Here is a 16,736-nt window from a genome sequence, read left to right on the forward strand (position 1 = left end):
AGAAAAGATTTACCAGGATGTTGCCTGGTATGGAGGGCATTAGCTATGAGGAGAGGTTGGAGAAACTTGGTTTGTTCTCATTGGAACGGCGGAGGTTGAGGGGCGATTATGGTTATGAGGGGCATGGGCAGAGTGGATAATCAGAAGCTTTTTCCCAGGGTGCAAGAGTCAATTACTAGGGGGCACAGGTTTAAGGTGCAAGAGGCAAGTTTTTTACACAAGGGATTGTGGGTGCCTGGAACTCTCTGCGGGAGAGGTAGTGGAAGCAGATACAATAGTGGGTTTTAAGGGGCGTCTGGACAAATACATGAATAGGATGGGAATGGAGGGACATGGTCCCCGGAAGGGTAGGAGGTTTTAGTTAAGTCGGGCAGCATGGTCGGTGCAGGCTTGGAGTGCTGAAGGGCCTGTTCCTGTGCTGTAATTTTCTTTGTTCTTTGTCCTTTGTGACTGACCCACACCCAGATCCAATATTCAACCTCATCCCAAAACAGTCTACGGGATTTCATGGGAATTCCACAACAGAGAAGGAGGATATTCAAACCATTGTGCCTGTGCCAGCTCTTAGTTATCCAATTAGCCTCACTTAATATCCTTTCTTTAACCCTGCAAACAGATATTCAATTCCCTTTTGGAAGTTACTGTTAAACCTACTTCCACTGGCCATTCAGTGTTCCAGATTACAACAACTCATTTCGCAAAATAATTATCCTTGTTTCACATTAACCCTTTTACAAACTGTGTTAAATGTATCCTCTGGTTACCGACCCTCCTGTCTGTGGAAACAGTTTCTCCTTATTTACTCTATCAAACTGCCTATCCTCCACCACCACCACCCCTCCCCCCCCCAACCCCTCACCCACACCCCCCCTCCCCCTCCCCGATTAAATCTCTTCTTAACCTTGTCCGCTCTGAGGAGAAGATTCTCAGCCTCGACAGGTTTGCCTCAGTGCTGCAGAGAGAGTCACAGTGTAGACTATTATGTGGGGTGGAGTTCCCACACCCTGTGTGTGCAAGACAAGCCAGTGCAGGGAAATAGGTCAGGGGTCATGGCGGTCACTTCATGACTCCCTTCTGAGGGAGGGGGGGAGTGTGAAACTGTCCCAGAGGTAACCCAGCACAAGACATATAATGGACCATAAGACAGAGGAACAGAGGTAGGCCATTCGGCCCATCGGGTCTGCTCCGCCATTCAATGAGAAAATGACTGATCTGAGTATCCTCAACTCCACTTTCTCGCCTTATCCCCATAACTCTTGATTCCCTTACTGATTACAAATCTATCTATCTCAGCCTTGAATATACTTAACAACCTGACCTCTACAGCTCTCTGCAGTAAAGAATTCCACAGATTCACCACCTTCTGAGAGATGAGGATCCTACTTATCTCTGTCTTAAGTGGGCAACCCCTCACTCTGAGATTATGCCCCTCTGGTCCGAGACTCTCCCAAAAGGGGAAACATCTCAGCATCAGTGTAGGAGAGTGGGAAACATGTCAAGTGACAAAGTGCAGACAGGAGCCAAATTGAAATGTCTGGTGTTGCTGGTGTTTGACGTGTTTCAGTGTAGTCAGCGAGAATCTCTTGTTCCTCTCGACAGAAAGAGGATAACGATAAGCTGACCAAACGTCTGGCTGGCTCCAAGAGCTCCTTCCAGCAGACAGGCCTGGCTTCAGGGCAGGAATACCAGGTGACACTGAGAGCTCAGAAGGGGAAGAAATTTGGACCGGCTGTGTCGAAAACCCTGAGAACACGTGAGTGCTCTTCACAAACCAACACAACCGTTAGCTAAATTGTCTCTGCTGTTTGGCCACACGCTGGGTTTGCGACGATGCTCCAAATATTTGTGCTTTTGACGAATGTCGGTGCTCAAATTGAACATTTGGAGGGGAGACATAGAAGGAACGGTATTTCCAGGGGATGGCCTCGTGGTATTATCGCTAGACTAATCATCCAAAAACTCAGCGAATGTTCTGGGGACCTGGGTTCGAAACCCGCCATAGCAGATGGTGGAATTTGAATTCAATAAAATAAAATGATTCCATAAAATATGGAATTAAGAATCTACTGATGACCATGGAACCATTATTGATTGTCAGGAAAACACATTTGGTTCACTAATGTCCTTTAGGGAAGGAAATCTGGTGTCATTACTCAGTCTGGCCTACATGTGATTCCAGAGCACAGCAATGTGGTTGACTCTCAACTGCCCTCCAAGGGCAAGTAGGGGCAGGCAGTAAATACTGGCCAGCAAGTGACGCCCATGCCCCATGACTGAATATAGTAAAAAAAATTCCCATCCAATATAACACATTCCCAGTGGGTTTTAGCAAAGTCCCTGGAACTGAGTAGGCTGCAGTGTGTGTATAATGGGTTCTGTCCTCTCCATCCAATTTCACCATTAGCCTCCATTATCTTAGCTTTTTCATCCTGTCAGCATTTAACACCATGCTCATTCCTCGTCTGCTTACTGAGCTTTGATATGTTGGTTGGCAGATTTCCCTCAAAATCTCACATAAACCAATTTTGGTTCATCACCTGGGGGCACCGTGTTTTGAGTCTGCACACAGTCTGACACTGGGCCCTTTTCAGCCATTTCTGGACTGGCCAAGGCCTCCATGTAGCCACCCAACATCAGTGTGGATGCCAAGATCAACCCGGCTGCAGCTATGTTGAGGAGTGCCCACTGACTGAACTTGAAGGCAGGCTTAAATAACTGCCTTCTTGCTACTGACAAGGCTATTGTTTGGCTCTGTGTCTATGCAGATGCTAAATAAATTAATGCACACACACATATAAGTAAAGTTTATTTAAAGTAAACTTTATTTATTAGTGTCACAAGTAGGCTCACATTCACACTGCAATGAAGTTACTGTGAAAATCCCCTAGTCGTCACACTCCGGCGCCTGTTCGGGTACACTGTGGGAATATTTAGCATGGCCAATTTACCTAACCTGCATATCTTTGGACAGTGGGGGGAAACTGGAGCACCCGGAGGAAACCCACGCAGAAACGGGGAGAATGTGCAAATTCCACACAGACAGTGACCCAAGCCGGGAATCAAACCCATGTTCCTGGCACTGTGAAGCAGCAGTGCTGACCACTGTGCCACCGTGCCGTGTGGACATACATATGTGTGTGTGTTATATATATTAATGTATGTATATAATGAGAGAGTTTTGTCTATCACATTTCAGAGTGTTAATTTAGAGAGTAAAGCAAAGCAACCATTTCATGCTGCTTTCTCTGATTTGGAGCCAAGAATTTATAAGTGACCTGCCAATCTAAGAACTTTCCTCAAAAATTTAATATCTGATTGACCTAAGAAGCAAAATTAATCATTGATTGAAATGCTGGAAATACTCAGAGAAACAGAGTGAACATACCAGATCGATAACCTTAATGTTAACTCTGCTTCACTCTCCACAGATACTGCTGAGTGTTTCTGGCATTTTCTGTTTCTATTTCAGTTTTCCCACGTATGCCTTACGGTGATTTTGACATCTTTTAATTGGCCCATGTGGCAATTAACCTCTAACTGACCCAGGGTACAATTAACCTCAAGTTGACCTAAACAGCAATTAACTTCTAATTGGTCTCAGGCATGGCTCAATTGAATTCAGTTTCACCCAAGGCAATACAGCATTTGTCCAATGGGAGCTGTGAAATAGAGTATTGCTCCGACGGGCAGGGATTCAGTAGCCGGGTGTTTGAAAGTGTGGGTGGTCTCTCTATTGCTGGCACTTGGACAAGGTAACGGCTCGACTGACTAAAGATCTGTTCTCGGCCACAGTGATTGACGGCCCTCGGAACCTCCATGTGGTCGCAGCGACAAACTCCACCATCAAGCTGGGGTGGAAGAAGCCCCAGGCGTCAATCGACCTTTACCGCCTCAACTACTCCTCGGCAACGGGCAAACACAGCCAGGTGGTGGTACCGGCCGGAGACATCAGCGCCGTACTGACTGGCCTCGAGGCTGGAGTGGAACACAACATCTTCCTGGTGGGGGAGCAAGGGGGACACCAGAGTAAGGCTGCAACCACTAAAGGAACAACAGGTAAGTCTCACCTCTGCTCAGCCTCTGAGGAAGAACCTGTGATCCCATCCAGGCTTTTGCAACGTCGGGATGTCCCTCAGCATTTTACAGCCAACTTTTTAAACGGGTAATCACTGTTGTAATGCAGGAGATGTGGCAGTCAACTGGTACAAAGCAAGATCCCAGCAGCAGCCAGGTGATAATGACCAGGTTATCTATGTTATCATGTTGACAGAGGAATGACTAGTGGGCAGGAGACCGGAGGAGAGCTCCATCGCTTTTCCTCAAGATAGAGCCATGGGCTCTTTTTCACACTCTCAGTGAAAGTAGGTGTGAAATTATAGCACGTTGGAGGCCACTCATCCCTCTGAAGCTCTCACTTCTAACCCCATGCCCTTGTCCAATCTCTCTGACCCGTTATCCTCACTCCGCTTTTTAAAAAAATATTTAATGCAGGAATTAGGGCTGGTGGTGATATTATCATTGGAGTAGTAATCCAGAGACCCAGGTTAATGCTCCGTGGACCTGGATTCGAATGCCACCAATTGTGAAATTTGAATTAAAAGTGCAATGATGAGCACTGAAACCATTGTTGATTGTTCTAAAAACCCATCTATTCACTAATATCCTTTAGGGAAGGAAATCTGCCACCCTTACCTGGTCTGGCTTACATGTGACTAAATGTTGGCTAGATGACATCCACTTATGATGTAGAAAGAAATTCTGTGTGTGGAAGTAAGGGTAAGGGAGTCTAACACATTCACATTCGAGTATTACATTAGTTTCAATGAATAAAAAGCAACAACAGGAAACAAACTTGGTTAGAGGCGGTGGCTCCTTCGGAAGTATGTAGAGGTCACGACATCTGGCCACTGACTCTTGAGTACACACACCAGGCATTTTATACTCCCTGCGCCCAAGTCAACCACTGACACTCACTCACTTTTCACCATGTTGTTAAATATTAGTTTGAAACCAATGCTGTGATGCACAGAGCCAAGAGCTGTTGAACATCCCACACTGAACCATGCAGTGTAGCTTGGCTCAGGAAAGTATCCTTGGCCAACCCAGCAAATAAATGAGTGTCTGAATGTGCCACCCTGAATCATGCCATCATACAGAGGTACTCAGACACACACACACTAAACAGCACACTGTGCCATGACATGATCTCATCATATCTTTAAATGCCTGGCATGCCAGGAAAACAGGCATTTCCTTATTGCTGTAAACAGCAGCAACTTACACCAATGTCGCACCTTTAACATCCCCAAGGGGCTAAAAGAGGAGTATGACACTGAGCCATAAAGGACTTGGTCAAAAAGGGAGGTTTGAAGATTATTAAGGGAGAGGTTTATGGAGGAAATTCGGGGCCCAAGCAGCTGAACCAATGGTGTAGCACTTAAAATCAGGGATGAGCAAGAAGCTGGAATTGGAGGGGTGCAGATATCTCGGGGGTTTGGGCTGGAAGTGATGATAGAGATAGGGAAGTGGGGAGTGAATCAGGGAGGGATTTGATAGTAACGATGTGGAATTTCCAATTGAGGTGTTAGTGGACCCGGAGTCACGGAGGCAAATGGACTCTGCATCTGGTGACTTGAGACTATTTCTCTGCTCACTTCCTGCAGTGATCGACAGCCCCAGGAACCTGCGCGTTGTCACGGTCACGGACTCCACCATCTCGCTGGAGTGGGAGAAGTCTATAGCTCGGGTTGGTCAGTATCACATCGCGTACAGAACTGAGGCAGGAAAAGGCGGAGAGTTGCGGGTGCCCGGCAAGGGCAACACCGCCACCTTGGTAGGGTTGGAGGATCACACCAAGTACACAATTTCCTTGGTGGCAGAGCAGGGGAATATGAAGAGCATGCCAGTGACCACCGTAGGGACTACGGGTAAGTAGGATGTGCAATAATGGTACCTGCAACACCAAGTGCGAATAAAATACATGGAGCAGCACAACACTTAATTGAAGTTGATTTCTTTTTTGTGTAAGAGCATAAAGGGATTACAAAACCAAGAGGTGAAACTAGTAAGTGATGGTTAGACCATTTAGTGGGACAAGCTGGAAAGATTTAGCCGCTGAGAGGGTGTTAGAATATTGGATCCCTCATCCCACAAAATAACCTTGAAGCAGGAAATTCATCCAAACTTTCACACTGACATCTGTTCGGGAATGCCAAGGATAAATCCAGATGCAGATGTGATTAATTCTAATTTTGAATTTCATAATGTATTCCATTCCCGTGTACCATCATTCATTCCATTTGCGTTTGTTGTCATCAGTTCCATTCCCATGTTTCATCTTTTAATCAATTCCCATTTCTAACCATTCATTCTATTCTCGTGCAGCATCATTCATCCCATTCCTGTCTTCCATCATTCATTTATTATGTTTCTCCTTCATTCATTCAATTACCATTCCCCATCTTTCATTCCATTCTCTTTTTCATCTTTCATTCCATTCCCATCTCCCATCTTTCATTCCATTTCTTTTTCTATCATTTGTTCAGTACTCTTCTTCCATCCTTCAGTCCATTCTATTTTTCCACCACTCCTTCCACCCATTTTCCATCATTCAGTCCATTCTCCTCTTCCATCCTTCATTCCATTTTGTTTTTGCATCGTTCCTTCCATTCCGCTTTTTCCATCGTATTTTCCATCCCGATTCTTCAACATTGATTCCATTCCTGTTTTCCATCATTCCTTTCATTATTTTGTCAATCAATCATTTCATTTCCACCTTCCATCATTCATCCCATTCTTCTTTTTCCGTAATTCGTTGCATTTCTCTTTTTCCACATTCGTTCCATTGCTGTTTTCCATCCTTCTCTTCATTCTTCTTTCCATCATTAATTTTTGCATTTTTTAAATTCACTTCATTCCTGTCTTCCATCAGTCAACCCATTTTCTTTTTCCATTATTTACTTAATTTGGTTTATTCTTTATTCATTTAATTTCCATATTTCATCCTTCAGTCCATTGTCATTTTCCATCATTCATTCTCTTCATATATTTTTCATTCAATCCATTCCCGAGTTCAATAATTTATTTCATTCCCATGTTCAATGCATCAGTCCATTCCTATTTTCTTCATTCATTCTATTCCCAGATTCCATCATTCACTCCATTTGGAATTTTCTTTATTTGTTCCATTCCCATGTTTCATTCTTCATTCCATTATCTTTTTCCTTTATTTTTTTTCCAATCCCGTGGGCCATCATTCACTCCCTCCCTTTTCTTCTATAATTCTTTCCCTCCAGTGTTTCTTCATTCTTTCCATTTCCATGTTCCATATTCTATCCAGTCCATTTTTTTTCATTCCCACTTTTCTTTCTTCATTCCATTTCTATGTTCTATAATCCATTTCATTCCCATATTCCATGCTTCAGTCCATTCCTATTTTCTTCATTCACTCCATCCCAGGATCCATCATTCGTTCCGTTTGGGATTTGCTTCATTTATTCCATTCTCTGCTGTATTCATCATTCCAATCTCTTTCTTCTTTATTCTTTCCAATCCAATGAACCATCTTTCACTCCCTCCCTTTTCTGAGAGTTCGTTCCATTTCTGTTTTTCCTCCTTCCTTTGTTTCCCATATTTCATCATTCATTCCATTCCATTTTTCAATAATATGTCAAATCAAATCAAAAATCATTCATTCAAATCCCATTTTGCATCATTAATTCCATTAATAGTTTTCCATGATTTATTCCATCCTCAGTTTCCATAATTCTTTATGTTCCTATTTTCCAACATTGATTACATTCCCAACTTCAGTCATAAAATTCCATTCCCAGGAACCAACATTCATTCTTTTCCCATCTTCCCACATTCATTCCAATGTCCTTTCGATCATTCATTACATTCCTCTTTTCCTCATTCATTACATTCTCTTTTTCCAACCTTTGTTCCATTCCTGTTTTATTCATTCCCATTTTCCATCATTCTTTCTATTCCCAATTTTCTTTATTATTTCCATTCCCGTGCTCCATTATTCAATCCATTCTCCTTTCCCATCATTCATTCCATTCCTTCCTTCCACCATTCATTCCATCCCCGTATTTCTTCATTCATTTCATTCCCATGTTTTATTCTTCATTTCATTCTCTTTTTCTTTTATTCTTCCCAATCCCATGAACCATCATTCACTCTCTCCCTTTTTTCTATAATTCATTCCATTCCTGTTTTCCATCATTAATTCTATTCTCTTTCCCATCAATCATTCCATTCCTGTTTTTCTCCAATCCATTTTTACAATGTCCGTCCTTCCACTCCCTTTGTCTGTCATTCATTTCATTCCCTTTTTTCATCATTAAATCAATTGTAATTTTCCTTGATTTATTCTATCTTTTTTCCGTAATTATATACACTCCCTTTCTCCAAGATCCATCCCATTCTCAAGTTCAACATTCATTCCCTTCCATCATCCTTCGATCATTCTAGTGTCCCTTCATTCAGTCAGGCCAATCCCCTTTTTCTACACTCATTTCATTCTCCTTTTCATCATTCATTCCATTCCACTTTTTCTTCATTCATCCATTTTCATCTTCCATCATTCATTTGATTATTCTTCCGTTATTTATTCTGGTGTCTTTATCCAAACTTCATTCCATCCTGTGTTTTTTCTGCATTCCTGTTTTCCATCCTTCATTCCATTCCCATTTTCCTTTCCATCTTCCCTCTTTCATTCTCGTGTCCTTTCGGTCATTCATTCCATTCCTCTTTTTCATTCTCTTTCATTCCATTCAACCTTTTTCATCATTCATCCATTCTGTCTTCCATCATTAATTCTCTTCTCTTTTTCCATCAATTATTTATTCCTGTCTTCCACCATTCATTCCAGAGTTTTTCCGTCCTTCCTTCCATTCCTGTTTTTTCTGCATTCCTGTTTTTTCTGCATTCCTGTTTTCCATCATTTGTTCCATTCCCATTTTAATTCATTTCATTTCCATGCTCCATAATTCATCCTGAGCCAGGTTTTCTTCATTCCTTCCATTCCCATGTTCCATTATTTATTCTTTGCCTCTTTATCTTCATTCATTCCAGAATATTGCTTCTATCCTCATTCTAATGCTGTATTTCTGCACTCCCATTTTTCATCATTCATCCCATTAATATTTTTCTTCCGTTCCATGTTCTATGATTCATTCCATTCATTTTTTTCTTCAATCTGTCCATTCTCATCTTCCATCATTTATTTCATTCCCATATTCCATGCTTCAGTCCATTCCTATTTTCTTCATTCATTCCAACCTAGGATCCATCATTCATTCCATTTGGGATTTGCTTCGTTCCATTCCCATGTTCCACTCATCTTTCCATTCCCTTTTTCCTTTATTCGTTCCAATTCAATGAACCATCTTTCATTCCTTCCCAGTTTTCTATCATTCATTCCATTCTTCTTTTCCATCATTCATTCCTTTCAAGTTTCCATCTTTCATTCTACTCCTCTTTCTTTCATTCTTTTTCCAGCATTTGTTCCATTTCACTTCTGTATTGCTTTCTTTCCCATGTTCCATCATTAAATCCATTGTCATTTCCCATGATGTATTCCATCCTCTTTTTCCATAATTATATACACTCCCTTTTTCCAACATTCATTCCATCCCCAAGATCAAACATTCATTCCCTTCCATCTTTCCTCTTTCATTCTTGTGTCCTTTCGCTCATTCATTCCATTCCTCTTTTTCTACATTTATTTCATTCTCTTTTCCATTGTTCTTTCCATTCCACTTTTTCATCATTCATTCATTCCATCTTCCATCAATCATTCCATTCCCATTTTAATTCATTCATTTCATTTCCATGCTCCATAATTCATCCTGGTTTTCTTCATTCCTTCTATTCCCATCTTCCATTTTTATTTCCTGCCTGCTTACCTTCATTCATTCCAGAATATTTTCCATCCTCATTCTATTCCTGTATTCCTGCACTCCCATTATCCATCATTCATTCCATTTCCATTTTCTTCTTCCATTCATTTTCATGTTCTATTATTCATTCCATTCCTGGTTTTTTTTCAATCTGTGTTCCATAATTCATTTCTCTCACATACTCCATGCTTCAGTCCATTCCTATGTTTTTTCATTCATTCCACCTCAGGATCCATTATTCATTCCATTTGGGATTTGCTTCGTTTGTTCCATTCCCATGTTTCATTCATCATTCAATTCTCTTTTTACTTTATTCTTTCCAATTCCATGAGCTATCATTCACTCCTTCCCAGTTTTTTATAATTCATTTCATTCCCATTTTCCAGCATTCATCCCATTCCTCTTTCTCTTTCTTCATTCTATTCCGAGCAATCATTCCATTCCACTTTGTTCGACATTTTTCCATTCCTGTTTCCAAGTATTCATTTTATTCCTCGTTTCCTGCATCTATTCCATTCCTCTTTCTCTTCATTCATTCTATCCCGTTTCCCATCATTCCTTTTCTTCATTCATTCCATTCTCTTTCCCATCATTCATTCCACCCCTCTTTTTCCTCCTTTTCTTTCATTCCTCTTTTTCTACATTCATTCCATTTCCATTTTCCATCAATCATTCCATTCCCATTTCCATCAATCATTCCATTCCCATTTCCATCAATCATTCCATTTCCATTTTCCATCAATCATTCCATTCCCATTTCCATCAATCATTCCATTCCCATTTCCATCAATCATTCCATTCCCATTTCCATCAATCATTCCATTTCTCCTACTCATTGTTCATTCTGTTCCTCTTTTTTGACATTTTTCCATTCCTGTTTCCATTATTCATTCCATTTTACTTCTGTTACCTTCTTTCTATTCCAATTTTACATCACTCGCTGTATTCCTACTTTCCATCATTCATCCCATTGCTCAGTTTCTACATTTTTCCATCATTCATTCCATTCACATTTTCTATCATTCATTCCATCATCTTTTTCATCATTTTTCCATTTCTCCTTTTCATTCATTGTAGTTGTCCTTTTCATTATTCACCCATTCTCATTTTCCATCATTCATTCCATTATCTTTTCCATCATCATTTCCATTTCTCTTTTTCTTCATTCATTGTATTCGTCCTTTTTATCAATCATCCTTTCCCAATTTTCATCATCAACTCTATCCCCATTTCCATCAACCATTCAATTCACGTTTTCCATCAATCATTCCATTCCCATTTCCGCCAATCATTCCATTCACATTTCAATCAATCATTCCATTCTCATTTCCGCCAATCATTCCATTCCCATTTCCGCCAATCATTCCATTCCCATTTCAATCAATCATTCCATTCTCATTTCCGCCAATCATTCCATTCCCATTTCCGCCAATCATTCCATTCCCATTTCCATCAATCATTCCATTCCCATTTCCGCCAATCATTCCATTCCCATTTCCGCCAATCATTCCATTCCCATTTCCGTCAATCATTCCATTCCCATTTCCATCAATCATTCCATTCCTGTTTTGCTACATTCTTTCTTTTCCCATTTCCATCATTCATTCCATTTCTCTCTTTCTACATTTTTCCATTCCTGTTTTCCATCATTCATTCCATTGTCTTTATTCATCATTTATTCAATTCCTCTTTTTGGACATTTTTCCTTTCCAGTTTTCCATCAGTCATTTCATTCATTTTTCCATCATTCATTCCATTCACATTTGTTACATTCATTCCATTCCGCTTTCTCTTCATTCATTCTATTTCGAACATTCATTCTACTCCACTTTTGCTACCTTCTTTCTATCTCTATTTTACATCATTATATTCCTGTTTTCCATCATTTATTTCATTTCCCTTTTCTACATTCTTTCTATTCCTATTTGCCAGAAGTCATTCAATTCTTCTCTTCCCATCATTCATTCCGTTCCTCTTTTTCTACGTTTTTCCATTCCTGTTTTCCATCAATCATTCCATTCACTTTCTCTACATTCTTCCCATTCCCATCTTCTATCATTCATTTCATTCCTCTTTTTCTACTTTCATTACATTCCCATCAATCATTCCGTTTATCCTTTTTATTGTTTATCCCATGCCTCTTTTTCCTTCTTTCATTCTATTCTCTTTTCCATCATTTATTCCATTCTCCTTTGTCGACATTCTTTCAATTCCTATTTTCCATCTTACATTCCTGTCTCTTTTTCATCATTAATACCATTGTTCTTCTTCATCATTTATTCAATTCCTCTTTCTCTTCTTTCAATCCATTCTCTTCATTCGCCATTCATTTGATTCCCAATTTTCCATCATTCCTTTTGTTCCTCTTTTTTCATCATTCATTCCATTCCTGTTTTCAATATTTCATTCCATTCCTCACTGGCGATGGGATCTTGTGTTCTCACTGTAGTCAACAGGGTTTTCCGTTTAACAGACCCCTTGCCGCCGGGAAACCCGTAGCAGGTGTGTGCCACCACCAGATAGTAAGATCCTGGCGGCATGAACATCAGCATGATTTTGATGAACATTTCTAGGTTCCATCCTCAGTCTATTCCCATATTTTTCAATAATTGCATCCACATGTTTCATTATTCAGTTCATTCCTATGTTCTATCCCACCACTTCTCTTCAATCAATCTTTCCATAATTCATCATTTATTCCACTCTCTTTTACCATCATTTATTCCATCATTTATTCCATCTCTTTTTCTATATTTCTGTATGTTTCACTTTTCCAACATCCATTCCATTCCCAGCACCCATCATTCCCATATTTTTTCATTCATTCCATTTGGCTTTTTCTTCATTCGTTCCATTTCTGTTCCAACATTGATTCATTTCACATTTTCCATCATTCATTCCATTGTCTTTTTCTGTCATTCTACACAATTCCAACTTCCATTTTTCATTCCCTTTTTCCATCATCCTTTTCATTTCCATTTTTCATTATTCATTCCATTTTTCCTATATTTTTTCATTCCTCTTTTTCATCATTCATTCTATTGCCACGTTTCCAATTCCAGAGACCATTATTCATTATAACCCGTGTTCCACCATTAATTCCAATTTCTACATTCATTCTATCCATGTGGTTCATCAGTCGATCCATCCCAGTGTCCCATTCTTTTGTCCATTCTTGTTTTCTTCATCTATTCCATTCATGTTTCCCAGAATTCATTCCATTCTCGTTTTCCTGAATTAATTCAAATCCAATGTTTGATCATTCATTCCATTCCCAGTATTTCTTCATTCATTGGCATTCCGCATTCCATCATTTGTGCCACTCTCTTTTTCATCATTCATTCCATTTCCCTGTTCTTCATCCATCCTATTCCTGTTTATGTTCACTCTTTCTACTCAAGTTCTCAATCCTTCATTCTGTTCCCACTCTCCATCATTTATTTTTTTCTCATTTTCTCCAGTCATTCCAGTCCCATGTTCCATCATTCATTCCATTCTCTTTGTCCATCTTTCGTTCCATTCCCATCATTTATTTCATTCCTCCTTTTCTTCATTCATTCCATTCCTTTTTCCATCATTAATTCAATTTCCATGTTCCATTAATTCATTCTTGAACTGCTGCAGTGCAAGGTGTAGGTACACCCACAGTGCTGTTAGGGAGGGAGTTCCAGGATTTTGACCCAGTGACAGTGAAGGAACGGCGATATATTTCCAAGTCAGGATGGTGAATGACTTGGAGGGGAACTTCCAGATGGGAATATTCCCAGGGATCTACTGCTCTTGTCCTTCTAGACTGTAGTAGTCATGGTTTTGGAAGGTGCTGCTTGGTGAGTGGCTGCAGTGTATCTTGTAGACACACAGCTGCTAATGTACATCAGTAGTGGAGGAAATGTTTGTGGATGGGATGCAAATCAAGTGGGCTGCTTTATCCCGGATGATGTTGAGCATCTTGAGTGTTGTTGGAGCTGTGCTCATCCAGGCAAATGGAGAATATTCCATCACACTACAGACTTGTGCCTTGCAAATGGGTTTTGGGGAGTCAGGAGATGAGTTACTTGCTGCAGGAATCCTAGCCTCTGACCTGCTCTTGTAGCCATAGTATTTATATGGGTCCCAGTTATGCCTGTCTTTTTGTGGGTTATGTGGAACACTTCTTGTTCCAGTCCTCCTCAGGCCCTTTTTCCATTACATTGAAGATTGTGTCAGTACCACTCTCATCTGGATCTGGAAAATTTTATCAATTTTGCTTCCAGTTTCCATCCCTCTCTCACCTTCACAGGACCAATCTCCAACATATCCCTTCCCTTCCTTGACCCCAGTCTCCATTTCCGAAGATAGACTGACCACCAATATTCATTAGAAACCCACCAAATCCCAGTTACCTCGACTATTGTTCCTCACACCCTGCTTCCTGTAAGTACTCCATCCCATTCTCCCAGTTTCTCCACCTCCGTCGGATCTATTCTAATGATATTATCTTCCAAAACGATACTTCTGAGGTGTCTGCTTTTTTTCTTAACCGAGGTTCCCAAACCCCATCCCTTCCCCCCGCTGTGGTTGACAGGGCATTCCACCGTGTTCAACCACATTTCCCGCACCTTTGCCCTCCCCCCCCCACCCACCCTTTCCCCCCCCCTCCAAGAACCATGATAGGGACCCCCTTGTTCCTACTTTTCACCTCTACTAGCCTCCACATTCAAAGGATCACCCTCCATCATTTCCGCCAACTCCAACATGTCACCACACCACACATCTTCTCCTCACCCCCCTGCGTCGGCATTCCGCAGGGACCATTCTTTGGGACATCCTGGTCCATTCTTCCATCAGCCTCAACTCCCCATCCCCTTCCCACAGCATCTTTCCTTGCAATTGCAGAAGGTGCAACACCTGTCCCTTTTACCCCCTCCCACCTCCTTGTTCAAGGCCCCAAATACTCCTTTCAGGTAAAGCAACACTTCACTTGCACCTCCTACAAGTTGGTCTACTGTATTCGCTGCTCCCAATGCGGCCTCCTCGATACCGAGGAGACTAAATGCAGACTGGGTGACTGCTTTTTGGAACATCTTCGCTCAGTCCGCAAGCGTGACCCCAATCTTCCTGTCACTTGTCATTTGAACTCACCATCTTACTCTCAAGCCCACATATCATTTTGTGGCCTGCTGCAATGCTCCAGTGAAGCCTAGTGCAAGCTGGAGGAACAATACTTCATCTTCGGATTTAGCACATTACAGCCTTCTGGACTCAATGTTGAGTTCAATAACGTTAGTCTGTGACCTTTCTCCTCCATCTGGGTCATTCTTTACATCCCAAACATTTTTGTTCCTTTGCAAAAACCCTCCCTCCCCCTCCCCCACTGGGCCATCTGTCACTTGTTCCTAAGTTTTGATATATTTTTGTTGTATCGTTCCCAGCTCCTACGAATTGCTGTTCCAGCTGTTCCACTTCTCTTACATATAATGACATTTTTTTCCCTCTCTTTAGTTCTAAAAAAGGGTATTGCAGACTCGGAATGTTAACTCTGTTCCCTCTCCCGATGGATTCTGTCAGACCTACTGAGTTTTCCAGTTTTCTCTGTCTTTGTTTCAGGATCCAGCATCTGCAGTATTTTGCTGTTATATTTAATGGTTAATCCAGTTCAGTTTCTGGTCAATGGCAACCCTTAGGATGTTGATAATGGAGTACTTAGTGATGGTGATGCCATTGAAAGTCAAGGGGCGATGGTTAGATCATCTCTTTTTGGAGACAGCCATTGCCTGGCACTTGTGTGGAGTGAATGTTAATTCCCACTTGTCAGCCCAAACCTGGATATTGTCCAGGTCTTGCTGAATTTGGGGATCAACTGCTTCAGTCATTAGCAAACATCCCCACTTTTGATGGAAGGAAGATCATTGATGAAGCAGCTGAAGATGGTTGCGTCGAGGATACTCCCCTGAGAAACTCTCACAGTGATGTCCTGGGGTTGAGATGACTGACCTCCAACCATCAGCCAGTGGTGGAACGATTTAAAATCAGGGTTGTGGAAGATGGTCGTCCTTGGAGGAACGCAACTATCTCGGAGGATCGAGGAAGTGACAGAGATGGGAAGAGGCAAAGCCATGAACAGAATTGCAGACAAGGCTGAGGATTGGAAATGGAGACATTGTCAATGAAAATGATTAACATGTCAGCTGACCATCTCTCTCCTTCCAGTTGATGCAGATCTTAACAAATTTGTTGAAACATGTTCAAAGTGCTGGAAATCAGTTGATTTTAAATAACCCTCCGTGTATGAAGACGTTTGAAATGGATTTTGAGGCATCATTAAGACTCTGTACAGATCCAAGTCTGTCCTTTCACACTTTTCACTCACTGCTTTGAACACCTCTCTGCTATGACTAGGATACTGCAAGCTGTGTTTTACTGTGTGCCTTTTTTTTTTGCCTCAATTCCCAGACGGAATGGAGGGAAGTGAAAACGGAACTTGTGTGTATGTCTTCCCAGTTTTTGCTGCTCTCTCATGAACTCCTTTCCTTTAATGACAGTCCGTTGGCTGCCAAATGCCGAACTCAGAAGCCAGAGCAATCCATCTTGAAGGGAATAAAAGAACCAATCACTGTCACAAGTCATGGCTCCAATGCTTAACTCTGCAGCAGGGAGATTGCAGAGAGCACATTATGCTATCTGGATCTCGATATATAGCCACACACATTTTGGAGCACGCTTCCAGAATCTGGGATACACTTCCAAATTCCCTGTACGCAACCAGGGTCAGCTCAGCTCCATGCCCCAGAGAGCTACTTTTTGTCAAATGACCCTTTGCTTATCTCTGAAGGGCCCTTGAAGACCAGA

At 41.4% G+C, this 16,736-nt stretch overlaps 1 protein-coding gene across 1 annotated transcript in view; it reads left to right on the plus strand.

Annotated features, from left to right (window-relative positions):
* Positions 1-16,736, plus strand: part of LOC144496740 (tenascin-like) — a 175,307-nt gene that overhangs the window by 75,444 nt on the left and 83,127 nt on the right. Inside the window, exons 5-7 of the mRNA XM_078217252.1 lie at positions 1,600-1,753; positions 3,793-4,056; positions 5,664-5,927. Of these exons, the coding sequence (XP_078073378.1) occupies positions 1,600-1,753; positions 3,793-4,056; positions 5,664-5,927 (682 nt within the window). The remainder of the gene's footprint in view (positions 1-1,599; positions 1,754-3,792; positions 4,057-5,663; positions 5,928-16,736) is intronic.

This window comes from Mustelus asterias, chromosome 8, assembly GCF_964213995.1.
Source record: "Mustelus asterias chromosome 8, sMusAst1.hap1.1, whole genome shotgun sequence".
Lineage (NCBI taxonomy): Eukaryota > Metazoa > Chordata > Chondrichthyes > Carcharhiniformes > Triakidae > Mustelus > Mustelus asterias.